The 15,447-nt window shown below is 33.2% G+C and overlaps 1 protein-coding gene and 1 non-coding gene across 5 annotated transcripts in view; one reads left to right on the top strand and one right to left on the bottom strand.

Moving 5' to 3' along the window:
• Positions 1-15,447, bottom strand: part of Wdr7 (WD repeat domain 7) — a 369,257-nt gene that overhangs the window by 221,891 nt on the left and 131,919 nt on the right. For 3 of the 4 annotated variants that reach the window (XM_063231571.1, XM_013157175.3, XM_063231572.1), the window contains exons 17-19: positions 9,941-10,039; positions 7,308-7,426; positions 5,026-5,149 (exon numbers count right to left, since the gene is read on the bottom strand). In XM_063231571.1, the coding sequence (XP_063087641.1) occupies positions 5,026-5,149; positions 7,308-7,426; positions 9,941-10,039 (342 nt within the window). The remainder of the gene's footprint in view (positions 1-5,025; positions 5,150-7,307; positions 7,427-9,940; positions 10,040-15,447) is intronic. The other variant, XM_063231573.1, reaches the window with a different exon arrangement.
• Trnad-auc (transfer RNA aspartic acid (anticodon AUC)) lies at positions 12,791-12,861 on the top strand. The gene has a single exon. It is a non-coding gene; the product is annotated as a tRNA-Asp (tRNA).

Raw genomic sequence — 15,447 nt, forward strand, 5'->3', positions numbered from 1 at the left:
ACTACAGTGTGGCTTGTTGAAAGTCAAACCCAAAACATTTACTAGGAGTGTCTTTCATTGAACAAAGAAATCCTATTCTGTTTCCAAGGGGGATAAAAAGACGAGCCTAACCCTGGTAACCTTAACACAAAAGGAAGCTAAAAAGGCAGGGACTCGATAAGAACAAAGGATTGTGCTTTCTGATGACATCAATACGTATTAAACACGATGTGTTACACATCCTTCTATCAATATCTGAGATGATAAATTTGCAAATTAATACCACATTGGACATAACTGCATAAAATCACAATGGCACTCTCTTTAGAAGAGATTTTGATTTATATAACAGTAGTGGGTTTATATGTTCAATGTTTCTAAAACTAAAAGAGGAGATGAACCACTGTGAGTGGGCAGAATACAATGTAGGAGAAATAATTACGCTTGTGACCTCATGCCCTAGCAGGTCACTCTGCATCACAGGGCAGAGGAAATCAGGAACCATCAGCATTTACCTCGGAGAAGTCACTGACTGGAATGAAGGGCAAGTGTGGGTATATTTCATAAACTAGCAGGTGCTTGACCTCATAAAAAAGTCAATTATCAAATGTACAAGTAGAATGACACAAACAAGAAATATATAAAGTGAGTTCTGTAAAACATCTTTACTTCACAAGAAATCTCAGAAATCCTTAACATTCATCTTTATCCAAACTCTTACTATTTTCACAAAAATCACATTAATACCTATTCAATAAAAATGATTAGTAAAATTCAGTAATTCTGTAAGTATTTTGGGGATATAAAAATGATCATATAACATGCTACAAGGTGATGGCTTAAAAAAGATTTACGATATCTTTGTAAGTGAATATTAAAGAAAGGACCGTTTATAATTTGAGTCTTGTTATCAGTGAAATAGGAGTCACAATGTTTAAGAAAATCCTTAAATTTTCTACCAAACATTAGGCATAAAACATTCACAACAATTTTCAAAGATAAAATAATAATTCCTGACTGATTCAAGAATAACATTCCATTACCTGAAGCCAAATTCTCATACAATTCAATAATTGAGGCCTCGGTTCTTACAAAAACCTGTGGCTTTGCACTTAATACACAATATAGCTCTTTTTTCTTCCCACAGTGATCTCTATTCTATTGTCAAATCCCTGGGCAATATAAATTAAAGTGGATTCTCAGACAGCAGCAATAAGGGGGAAAAAAATCCAAAACCAATACAGGGAAAGAAAGGAGATAGCAGCCAAAGTTCAGTACTTGTATTAGGCACTTGGCTGAATGTCTGCAGAAAGTATCTATATAACTCTCTCAAGAATCCCGAGAGAAGGAACTAGTCCTGACCCATTATATTCCTTAGTTTTCAGACAAACCTGAAAAAGGCTTTTTATTGCATAATGTACCTAAATAAAATACAGAGCGTTCCATCAATATGGCCAGTTGACTTGAGTTGTCCTTTCAGTCCCAGATCAATTACTTACAGGCTGTGAATTCAGAGAAAGTTACCATTCATTTAAACCTCTGACCCTACATCTCAAAGATAAAGTGCTATCACAGCCCAAGAGTCCAGGATGACATTCTGCTCTTTAGGTAAGAGCAGTTTATGAGTTCAGACAAATATCTAATAAAGGGACTATTACACAAAGCTCGATCATAAGTTAGTTGCTGCCAATACTGCTTGGTTATTGTATATTTTTAAATGCCTACAATAAGTGGTGTATGTACCAGATGTATTGTTTAGTATTTTGCCTATATTAGTGGTTAAGATTCCTATGCTAGAAACAGGCTGTAAGTTTCTAAAACAATGCTTTATGATTTAACTTGCTATCATGATCGTCTCTTCAAATATTAATGACAATGGTATAAGCAATTTCACTGTAAGCACGTGTATGGCAGGTGTGGGCTGTCCACCAGCTGGCTCCATAACCTTTTGATCCCTTCAGACAGAAAATCTGTTCAACAGCCCTATGTGGTCATTCCTCATTTGTTGTATGCTTTCTTCTCCCTTAATATGTTCAGAATCTCTATTCCTTTAGCATGACATGCTTTTATTAAAATAGAAAGCTCCCAGGAAAGCGAGGTAAAACTAATTTTACACTCAGTCAGTGTAAAAGTTCCAGAATCAATTAAAGTATTGTATGTGTGTGATGTTTTAGTTACATGTAGAATGCAGGTTTGTTTATTCTTTCACCAACAAGCCAATTACAGTAAGTGACAAGACTAAAATTTTAAGTTAGTATTCAGTTTATTTATGAAGTTTTCAAGGACACCATAATTAAACTAAAAAGGATCTAACTTCGTAAGTAGAAAGGTTTAAAAATAGTCTGTTTTTTAAAACGATGGGAGCATTAAGAATAATTTTAATAGTTATTTTTCTGTTCCATTTTTGTTACTGAACTTAATATGGCTGAAAATGATACCATCGGAAAGCAGTATTAGTTAAACCAAATACCTATTTATTCCTCTCTACTTGCATTTAAGATCTAATGATGGAACAAGCTGGACGAAAATAAATACTAGCTAAGAGAACGAGTTTTAGAGTCTGACAATCCCTTAAGTATCTGAGGGACCTTCAGAAAATACTTCCATCTCTCCTGACCTCAGTTAACTCTTGTGAAAGAAAACAAAATATGGGTAGAGGTTGTGGTGATGACAGCAGCACCTACTTTACTAGCCGTCTGTAATGTGAAATGAAATAACACAGACTAAGTAGTTAGCAAAAGCCTGGCACAGAGAAAGTGTCTAAATCGTGGTATGTATTTTCATTATTTTACTTATATTTTATCCTCTCTGGCACCAGCAACAGACTTCTCCCCTAGAAACATGCATTTCAATCACTGCTTCAGGGAAGGTCTGTGGATGCACTATATCTTTACTTTGCAGCTAATTCAGCAACAAAACAAACAAAATGGCATCCGTTACAATTTCTAATAATCCCCTCTTCCCAAACCATCAAAAATATAACACTACACTGATCTTTGATGTTTTTCCTTGGGTTTTTATATGTAATCAGTAATCAAGGCTCAGAAATTATCTCTTATTGTGCCTAATCTACTTTTAGGTCAGGATTCCATATCCCCTCCTTTGATAGACTCTGAGCTACCTATTCTGTTTTAATTTATCCCCTTGCTTTATATTTATTAATCAATTCTAAACAAAGATATATATAAAATATTTCTCAACATTTCCATAACTATATTTGCTATTGTGTAATTTCACCATCAAGCAAATCTACAGTGTTATACTCATCACTGGGTCCTTAAATTTGGGGTCTTTAATTCAATAATTAATGATAAGTTAATCAAACGAATTCTATTTTTTAAAATATCATAAAATAATGCCCACAAGTTATGAATAAAGAATGTGTTTCAGATTCTTCAAATGTGTAAAAGCAGAACTTATTCATCCCAATCTTATTTTTTAAACATTTTTATATTCTTTAAAAACATTTTTTTATACCAGGGATTGAACTCAAGACCCTGCACTTGCCAAGCAAGTGCTTGTGCCACTGAGCTAAACACCCAGCCTGAAAATTTATTTTTTACTTCCACACATGTCTTAAATGAATTTTAGGCCTTATATTTTACATAGGGTCCACAGTTTTTAAACTTAATTTCATTTTATTAAAATAGAAAAATTCCTAATAAGTAAATAAAAATCAATATTCACTGAAAATATTCTGGTGTTCACACAAATAGAAATTTGAACTGAAGTACTTAGTGCCTGTTGTTTTGGTTGTACATGAAAATATATTTGCATTTACTATGGGCTAGGCACTATTCTATACACTTAAAGTTCAACTCCTATATTCATCATAATCCTGTGACATCCCACTGTAATATTCATTTTTAGCTCACAATTTTGAGGCTAAGAAACATTAATTAAAGTGTCCAGATCATATGACTAATTAAACATACACTATACACACCACTAGCAAACACCGGCAGATAAACCAGTACAGTAGTTATAACCTTTTTAGGGTTTTTTCTTTTCCTTCTTGAATAATCATGCATTACCTTGACATATGTAAGGAGTATGACAAACAAATGCATATTCATTACCAAAATAGTAATGATACTGGCAAAAGACCATTTAAAAATGAATATGCCTAAAACCCAGAACAAATAAAACACAATGGTTTATGAGTTTCATTAAAGCTTTATCGTAAAAATTTTAAATAATTTATCATATGAATTCAGAATAAAATTCTAAACAATTTCTAGAATAAGTAAGGGATCAAATGATACTACAAGTTGGGGTTAAACATAGTTTTTCTGAGAAGAAAAATATTACAATAGCAAATATAACTTTTCTCTAATGCTCATATGATCTAACAACATGATTATAAAGATTTTATTTCACAAACTATATCTAAAAACATTCAATGATTTCCCCAATCCTTCAAACACTCTTTTGATTATTTGGTTTTTGTTTGTGAGACAGGATCTAATTCTGTTGTCCAGGCTGGCCTGGAATTTACAGAGATCTTTCTGCCTCAGCACCCCCATCCTACACCCTCCCACCCCTGTGTTGGCTTACAATCTTTGAAAGACCTGCCACTCAAAATCCTTGTTAATTTTCTCTTTCAATAGTATACTAGTCCAAGTCTAACAGATCTTTATTTTTTTTAAGGAGTCACAATTCCAACCTCAACTTGCAAGGATTATTACGATGTATCTGAACTTTGTATCATCACATCAACAGGGACCATCCATAAATATAATAATACAACGGGCAGAGAAAGTTGCTTGTGTCAAACAAGCAGGATTTTTATTAAGAATCAATTTTATAAAAGATCCGTTCATTGGTGAATACTTTGATACTAGCTTCAGTTTTGCTATTGTGTTACCAAACTCTAAGCTATAAAGAATCAAAAAGGAACACAATTTGAGGACATCTTCTTTTCACTTTCAAATGGATGACTTACTTTTGTTGATGTGATATACCTGACAGTAGCCTGCATATTTGCGAGTTTGACACTCTCTACATATGACTGCAAAGCTTTTTAGACAGCATGAGAACACTTACGCGATATGACGTGGTCCATATACTGAGGCAAATAAGGAGCCCAGGCATCGATGGCTTCCTTTCGTCCTGCTTGCTCAATTCTTCTGAGCTCTGCAAGAAGCAGCGCTTGTGCAGCTTCCCTTACCTAGAAAGGTCACAGAAACAAATGTAACAAAAGAAAGCAAATGAGTTGAGGGAGTATGTACACATTAGAAAGTTCATATAGAAATACAACCAGAAAACAGAAACCACATTTATTCACACAATAAAAACTACCACCAAATAATGAATTAAGTCCTTAAAGTTCAATATATTGGCTGCTAGGACCTCGCATCTCACACAAGACCAGACATTTCAATTAATGAATTCACTCTGAAATATTTTCACACTAAAACAAAAAATTATCCATTTTATCAGCTTTGAGTTTAAAACTTCAAATATCATTTTCTAAAGCATTCTTGCCTTCAAACAAGCATTTTCAATTTTTAAATTTCAATATAAATATTGCTATTAAATCATTCTTAGAAATATTAAATGTTTCTCTCAGCTTGTAGAAATTTAACTTTATGTAGAAAATTTCCTCAATATAATATGGTACTGTATATGCTAAAGAGGTACTATTTACATAAATACACATAAATTTACATGATTCAAGCATTCCTAAGACATGAACAAAATAGTCAACTGTTATCCTGTATAGCAGTACAACCACTCCAAGTCTCATAGAAAGAATTGCTTTTAAAAATCGTATCAGTCTTTTTTTCAGTGTAGCATATGCTTTTACTTTATAGTTTTCAGCTTTGTTATATTTTGGCTGAAGTGCCAGAGGCATGAGGTCGAAGCAGCTAATCAGTTATTAAGTGATACAATGATCAATTTATTATATTTATAATGGAAAGAATGACTCATGCAGTAACCAAATATAAGTTTGAATAAAGAGGTTGTTTTTAAGTATAACTGACTTTTGAAGAAAATTCAAATATTATTCAATGTAAACGCATTAAAATTTTAGTATGTTTCAGTCCGACTAGTAATTGAGAAAGGGAGCCCAATAAAGACAAATACATTTTGGTTATTCATTGCCTAATAACACCTCAGTCAACAATAGATCACATATAAGATGGTGGCCCCATAAGATTACCCGTAGTGACCCAGTAGTTATCTTAGTTTGTATCAGCACACTGCAGGAGGTTCACGTAACAACAGAGTCATCTAGGGACAGACACATTTCTAAGAACACAACCCTACTGTTAGATAATTCGTTACTATATTTATATATGGGAAATTTAAATTTATGAACAATAAAACTACTAAAGTCATGCAAGTCAAATGTTACAAGGAGGAAAATCTCCATAAAACATTTCTAAGTTCCTAGTGATACTATAACTCAAATAGTATATATCAGGATCTATACTTGCTATTTATTTGAACTCAACAAAAATCCCACAAAGACTATATTATTATTCTCCACTTTTCAAATGAGTTTCAAATAGGCTAAGTAAATTTTAAAATGTTATTAAATAAATAACTGTTGACATTTAGACTCATTTCTCTTCTAATTCCAAAGAGAACCTCATTTCGCTCATCTCAGTGTCTTCTACTGGACTAACTAGTCACCTGGAATTTGATGTATGTGAATACTCTGAATATGTGATCTTGAGAAAAGCAGTCACATGCATTTCTTGTGCATGTGTATGTATGATTATGCAGACACCAATACTTAAGTAATAATTGTGGCTGCCAATTTAGCTTACAGGCATAGGGCCTGCTTGGCAAGTGAGAGGTCCTGAATTTGATTCTCAGCACCACACACACACACACACACACACGCACACGCACACGCACACGCACATACACACACACCACAAAGAAAAAACAAATGTATCCAGGCAAGATGGTACATGCCTGGAATCCCAGCTACTCAGGAGGCTGAGGCATTAAAGGCCAGCCTGGAAAACTTAGTGGCACCCTCTCTTAAAATTTTAAAAAAGGAAGAAGATGCGCTAAGGACCTAGTTGAATGTTCCCTTAGTTCAACGCTACTACTCACAATTAAAAAAAAAAAATCTTCTGTAAAGTATGTGGAACTTCTTATTGAATAGTCATTGAATTAAGTAAGTTGGAACATTCTTGTTTAGTGTATAAATGAAGGAAGCAAAAAAATGAAAATTATGAATCATATTTTCTGCCACATGGTGAATCAGCAACAAGAGAAACATAAACACTAATCGTTTTGTTTCAAAGTTACATTTGATCAAACGTTTTTAATATTTTTGTTTTACTACCTTCATCCCCTCAACTTACCTCCAAGCATCGGTCTTGCCATCTTCGAGCCAGCATCTCTAGAAGAGGAGGCCTGAATTTATCCAATCCCAGCAGGTCTGGCAGCATAACACAGTGCATAGCAGCTAACTGACTCCATCCTGTTAAAATGTGAAATATCACAAATACTGTAAATACTTTTTATTCCTTAAGGAAAAAATTTTTCTTCACATATACAGACAAAAACAACATAGATCCACTATTATGTTATAAATATTTACTATATTATATAATTTAATATTAGACATACCAAATCTATTTATTCCTCTATCACATATTTGATACCTATAAAAACTGAACATCTTAAAAACAGTCACACAAAGTTTAAGTACATCCACAAGGAAAATATATTTCTGGTTTGTTTTTTTTTTTTTTGTCTTTTTGAGACAGGGTCTCTCGATGCAGTTCAGGCTGGCCTTGAGCTCACTTTGTGGCCCACGCTGGTCTTGAACTCACAACGATCCTCCTGCCTCAGCCTCCTGAGTGCTGGGATTACAGGCATGAGCCACTATGCCCAGCTGGAAAATATATTTCTGAACAGTCTTTCTAAAATAAAAGATACTTAGGAATAAAAATAAACAGATTGTAAAAGCTAGGGGATGTGAAATTGTTGTCAGTTAAAAGGGCATTCACACAGATATCCAAAGGTAAGTATGTATCGCTTAAGGCACGGCTATCCGTGTGTTAGCCTGGCCTCAGCTATAACATGTCCTCTCTCCTCTGTCTAAGGCCTTTAATTAGGGTAGTTATGATCCTTCTCCTTACAAAATGAATTAGATATTTAATCACTATCATAACTGAAATAAGTAGCATAATGCCAATTTTGAAAGGAAAAGTGAATTCAGATATTCCACAAAATAAAAATCTAACAACCCCAAATGTACAGTCTTAGGCATTATTAACTCTGCCTTACAGTAATAAAAGTTACATATTCCAAATTTTAATTCAAAATATGGTACCTGATTATAGACAAAGACAAATACTGTACACCAATGCAATATCTCAAAGTATTTGTATACAGATATTCTCAATCATTTAACTAAAGTTTTCTAAAAATATCCCTATATATACATTAAAGGCCTTACTCCTCCCAAATTATGTGTGAGTCCACAATTAATGTACAAAATTACAACTATCTCCTGAGAATAATATTTAAAGGCAAATAATTAAGAATGAATATCTGAAACAAAAAAGCCCATTACCATATTACAAGGTAAGTTATCTATGAACACAGGATTTCAGCAAATCAGTATTTTAAAATAATCTAAACTGTAGTCTTCTAAAATAAAGACAAAAATACTACCACAAACTCATAGTGATCATTGGGATTGTTAAAAAGAGAGAAACAGAAAGACAGATTTAAAAAAACAGGTAAGTCGTCTATTTAAAGATTCATCCTATGAGGATATTCCTATCAACTGATAAGTAAATATATTGAGGTAATAGACATTTTAGCTTATAATTTATTAAAAATGGGGAAATATATGTATGCACATATATTAATGTACTTAATCTGTTTTCTTAAAGTATTTTAATGTTTAATAAAAATGTGTCCTAGTAAATCTTATTATCATTATGATTTTCACCAAGACCCAAAGCCTAACAGCTTATTTTAAAATCAACAAATATCTACTGTTTACAGTAGTTTTACACATGACCTTAATTATTTTTGCTGAAACCCATTTCTAATCCAAAAATTTTAATACATTTCTATGACAGGGAAACCAAAGAAAAAATGAAATTCTACTCTTAAATTACCCTATTTTCTTTGCAAAGCAGCGCTACATTTCATAGGCACTGCATCGCCACGTCCACTCAAATGGGTTCACTGTTTTACTTTTTAGAGAAGAACCAGAATCACCCTGAGTTACAGGTTAGATTCTGAAACTTTACTCTTTTTTATATCATACAAACAAAGATGGAGACCACAGTCTTGCAACACGGAAGTCTCAAGTTCCATTAAGTTTCCAGGTGCTATAAATAATCGTAGATGGGTCTTAGGGAACAGAGATTCGCAGATTCGTTACATTTTCATACTTTCAAAATTAGTTTCCTCTTGCATATGGCAGCGCAACTAAATCTAAAGATTGATATAATGGATTTTTGCCTCAGCCTGAAGCAGAAATAGTAACAGGATAAGTAAAATCTTATTAGCTTGTAATCAATCTGAGGACTTCAAATGAGAATGTAAATTAGAAGCCTCTTTCATCTTTCCTTTTAACCAGGTTACTGTATGTAATTGTCTAAAAACACCACACTATTTTTTAACCATAGACTGATTCTATACATAAAACAAATTCTGGCACATGGCAAGTAACACTATGAAAACCAACTCATCTTTCAATTTTCACTTCACAACAAAGATTAGCAACTTTGCATTCCTTTAGCAGCATTTTAGATGACATTGGAATCATTATCTAGAGAAGCCAGGACTAATTGCACATTTCTGTAACCGGCTCTTATCCTTGACATAAGCAAGTAAAGTTACAGGGTGGGAACTTTAGGATCTCAGCTATAATAAAGCAGATGAATGCATAAATCAGATAAAAAGAACATGTCTATTAGAATAAAGCACAGATTGAAAGAAAAGTTGTTAGAACGTTGAGAGAGAATACCTTCATTTACTAAGAAACAGGTATGTAAAGCAGGAGTAGAGGCAGAGTCAGAGCCAGAGTGATCAGCGTCAGACCGAGTGGAAACAACAGGTGCAGCGACTTGCAGAGGAAAATAGAAATAAAGAGGACAGAATTGAGGTACAGCAGTTTCTGAAAAAAAGCTCAATATTAGTGAAGAATGAAGCACAAAGGCGGCAAAATATAGCGAACGTAGAACTGAACAGTGATGTTTTAATCAGAAGGGATGATTATTAAAGATTACAGTAGGGAAATGATGCATTTTATTGAATAGCAGTGTAGTTCAACTTCCTCTTAAAGTCAAAGCTTATTCAGTATGATAGATGAATGAGATGAAAACACAGCTCTAAAATAACCAAGGCTATACTTTAAAAAACAACATGCTAAAAATTAGCGAAATGTGATTCAATTTTTAAAATGTATCTCATCACAAAATTGTTTAAATAAATCTTCACATTGTTGATTACATTGTTGTAAGTTTACTCTCTAATATTATTTGCAAAATATTTTTAAACATCTCAAGCCAATATTCACTGAAAACATTTCAACTTTCCATATTCATTGTATAAAAACTCCATTTAAAATACACCAACTTGTGAAGAATATATCCCACGTTATTATGTTTACTCTTGTTAGAAGAATCTTACTATAGTTGCATTTACTGAAGGATAAATAATAGTTCATGATACAAATGCTATCTCTACCAAAAACAATTACCGTGAATTTTATAATTCCTATACAATAGATAAACCACCACCACCACCCTGCAAAAAAAAAGTTTTGTTGTCAGGAAAATGTTGCAGCTTAAATTATCATATGAAAAAGCAAAAGGACCGTATGGCACACACATTCTACAACTGGAGGTCAATGTTAAGATTTAGAGGTCACCATTTGACACTTCCTTCCTATGGAGAAATTACCATATGTCATGCACAAGCATCTTCAAATTAATCCCTCTCCTTTCTTCTGTCATTGAACAGCAATAGGTTTGGGCTCCTGAACGGATTAAGCATTGTCTGCTGAATGATATGTTTGCTTTTCATGCAGTGAAGTTCTTTTGTGATGATAGGACAGCTGCATGAAAACAACTTTTTCATAATTTCCACACGAATGCATCATAATGTCAATGAGGCACGTGTGAAGGAAACTGTAGAATTAAAAGAAGTCCACAAACAGTAGCAGAAAGAAAGAAAGAAAGAAAAAAAAAGAAAGAATAAATTTAATTCCATAAACACTAAGACACACAAAATCCTCCTGTACTCCATTAGCTCCCTTGCATCCATGAAAATTTTATCTGGGAAATTATAATTCTTTTTTTATTAGGACAGTCCCAATTTGGTACTTAGAAAATTTAGATTATTTTATAATGTTATACTTAGGGAAAAAAATAGTTGCTTTCAATTGTGCATTTAATAAATTTATGAACTCCATTATAAATAACCTTGCACAAAATTCCAAATATTTGTTTTCCATTGGACAATTTTATTTATCATATGTAATTACAATTTCAGTTAAAATGGCCTATAAAAAATTTACTTTTCTTTGAAAGAAGTTGGTGAACACTCGTGTCAAGGAATAAAATTTCAGGTTTTGATGCTACAAAATGTTGAGAAAGTCATTCTATGGCTTTTAACAACTGAAACTTCTGTATAATTTCACCTTTTTTTAATCCCTCGAAAAAGTATGTTAATTATGTCTTTAATTTTATCCTTAGTTTTGAAAGGACACTATAATGAAAGAAGGAGAAAATGCAGTATGAAAGAATAAAAATTCAGTACCAAGTCATCATTATACTAGATATATCAAGTAGTAGCATTAAGTCATAGTATTTTCTCAAAGCCCAAGTATACATGGAAACTAGAAGTGTGATGAGCAGAATTGCTAAGCTAAGCATACTATGTTAACAGAAAAATGTTCAATACGAATTACTGTCTCAGGATGGGGGTTTAGCTCAGTGGCACAAGCATCTGCCTGGCAAGCCCAAGGTCATGAGTTCAATCCCCGGTACCAAAAAAAAAAAAAAAAAAAAAAAAAAAGAAAAGAAAAGAATAACTGTGACATGTGAGGAAAAATCAAATTCTGGCTATTATATTTTTAAAGTCACATTTAAATGACATTTCATATGGAAAATCTTTAATAAGCTCTGTGAACCCTATGTAAATCAACAAAAATGTAAGTGAACTTAAGGAATCAGGTTAAATATACTTTTTAAAAAATTTCTGTGTTGCAACCAATATATATGAAAGTAACCTCACAACTAGAGTGGCAGAATCTAGAACCACTTTCACAATTCACTGAGAAACTGCCACAGCTTTTACAGACAACCACAAGTAGAAAAATCAGCAACAGAAATTAGAAGAAAAACACCACTTCCAAAATAAAACGCTCAAGAGTTAATGTAAATAAATAAAGTTATGTGTGGCACTGAATAACAAAGGCTTGGATTTTTGTTGTTGTTTTGTTTTGTTTTTGCTTTGCTTTGCTTTGTTTTGAAACAGGATCTCACTGTGTAGTGTAGGCTGGCCTTGATTCTCTGTATAGTGCAGGCTGGCCTGGAATTTACAGCCATCCTCCCGCCTCAGCCTCACAAGTGCTAGAATTATAGCCGTGCACCCGGCTTACATATCAAAAATTTATACCATAAAACATAATCAATCACTTGCACTTGATTTCTTAATATAGAAAAGCTGCTGTATCAATTTGCCTTCCTTATTAAGGATTAGCACACATGAGGGAAAACAGTTTTAGCACAGTTTTAAAATGGGGTCAGAAGAGACACAAATTTCATTGTTTTATCTGAGAGAATTCTTAAAATGGTCATTTTTCAGAGCTGGGATATATCTCAATGGTAGAGAGCTTGCCTATCATGCAAGAGGACCTGGGTTCAAGCCCCAGTGCCACCAAAAAAAAAAAAAAAAAGAAAGAGGAAGAAATTTTCCAGCTAAGAGTTCAACCTGCTGTTCAACTGCTTTGTCTCACATGAAAAGATAGCGATGATAACAACATATATAGGTACAATATGCTCCGACATCCCTTTAAATGACATGCACATATGTATTCGGTATTACAATATCTACAGTATTGGTTTTAAACAAATGTATAATAATCTTCAAAATCTGACTCCATTTTTCACTTCTCTTTATGATATTAAAAACAAATATGACAGAAACTTGAATTTTCAGTGACGTGCTCTTTACAAATGGTCTAAATCATATCAGCCTCCCAGCTTATAAACAGCCCTTACATTTTACAGAGAAAAGAGAGAGAGAGAGAGAGAGAGAGAACAAGCCAGCCAGCCTGCCTGCCTGCCTAAAAAATATCAGGAAAAAAGGCAATGTTTAAAAGTTTTTAAAAGCTTAACACTAGCCAGGCATAATAATGTATGCTTGTAATCTCAGCACTTGGGAGGCTGAGGCAGGAGGATCCCAGTGAGTTCAAGCCCAGCCTGGGCTACACAGTGAGTTCAAAAACAGCCTAAGCCTAGACTACATAGTAAGATCCTGTCTCAAAAAAATCAAAAAGGAAAAAATACAGTAAAACAATGAATAAAACTAATGATGAATCACTTTAGTGCTGTATAGTAATCATAATACTGTGAGGGGGAAGAAAGAAGGAAAAGAAGGAAGAAACACATGAAAAACTTAGAAATTAGGAAACTTTGTAGTACCAGCCACCATGTACTTAACATAAAAGCACTCTGCCCTGGGTGAAGGGTCTACTACAGGCATGCTAGAGCAGTACTCACCTTCTTATAAGCCTCCTTTATTTAGATCTTGTCTATTATGTCTTAGGTAGATTCTACTCAACTTTTAAATCAACACAAACCATTAGGATAAATCATTAATTTGGCTTTCATTACCTCTGTTCTAATGTCTAGCTTTCTGATATACAAAACTAAATAATGTGGCATTCTATCTAGGTAATGCAAATATGCCATATCATCGATGTCTTTATTATGTAACTGGAATAATTAAGGTGGTAACTTTACTATGAATGTAACCTTGGGATGAAAACTCTAAAAATTTTTTATTACTCTGCTGTCTAAAACAAATTCGTGTTTTGTGATACTTCCTAATGCCAAAGAGGTAACAAAAAGTTGACCAATTAATCCATCTTAACTTATGACCAGATTGGAAAACAAATAGAACAGTAATTATGATCACTCACCCAAAACCTCCCTTTTTTAAAAAAAGTAAGCCTCGGGCACTGTATGTACACATGTAATAATCATAAAGACCATGTCTTATATTATTCTTTAGTGTCATACCACTTGACTCTGGTAGAAATAAAAGTGTTTTCATATGGAATCCTTCTTAGAATCTCTACACTGCTTAATCTACAAAATATGACTCATGAGATAAAATAACTTCATTATGCACTTTAACTCAGCACATATCTACATGCCAGATAGAGCAGGCAACTCATTCAGCATGAAAGACAATAACTGAAGCACACAGTTTAATGAGTCAATCAGCATCTTAAAAAAAAAAAAATATTTGAAAGACAGGAGACCCTTTTCCCATCCTGAAATACGCCTCACAAGAAGCAAGCAAACATTTTTTATTTTGTCAATTATTTCTTCCATATTTATTTCTGTATTACTAAACAACATGCTAATACCATAATTTCAAGGAGATTATACAGAAACCATTGTGCATTTTCTGTTAGTTGATTCTAAATACTCTGTAATACTGTCATTCTCTTGAATGGTTTTACATTGTTTTGACATATTTGATGCTACAGTATACAAAGTTATACTCAAACATTTCAAGGAAAGAGACAATGTGGTAACTACTTTTATGTCGGGATTATCTTGTGGTGAAACACTATTTTGCTTAAATGGTTATGTTTTGATCTGCGCTGTTTTGTTGTTATGCCCTCTTTTATCTCAATCTCCATTTTATTATTTACTTTTTTATTTTTATCCTTTTAATTAAGGGAAAAATAAAAAATAGCAGGATATATTATAGTAACCCACTCTGATTTTCTATTAACTTGATTTGAAGCCCTGTATTGCTCTCACCATCTTGTTTTGACTGATGTTCCTCTATTCTGTTTTGCTTGATAGTGCCAGGTTTGAAAGTTTAGGCAACAGCTGTGAAGATAGTGGGATTCATTATGATGCCCATTCTGGTTGACTATTATCTACTTTTGAAGACCTGTAATGTCTCCAATGTTTTGGTTTTGTTGGTTTTGTTCTTTACTATTTTGTTCAATTTTATTATAACTGATGATGTAGGCAATTCTTCTTAAGATAGCAAGAGGCATTATGGTAACCTTTGTTGATCACCTTGTATTATGTTTTTACATTATCTATTATGTCCACCCTTTTGATTTGACTGACTCTGTTCTGTTATGTCACATTTAGTTTTCTCTCTTCAAAAAAAAAGTGGAAGTAATGGAACCCAAAATGTGTAATAGTCATTGTACAAAAGAGAGGAAAACAAAGTGCTCTAAACAATATAACTGCATGTATATTTAAGTGTATA

This window comes from Cavia porcellus, unplaced genomic scaffold (genome assembly GCF_034190915.1).
Source record: "Cavia porcellus strain 051 isolate PalLab524CR breed Dunkin Hartley unplaced genomic scaffold, mCavPor4.1 scaffold_20, whole genome shotgun sequence".
Classification (NCBI taxonomy): Eukaryota; Metazoa; Chordata; class Mammalia; order Rodentia; family Caviidae; genus Cavia; species Cavia porcellus.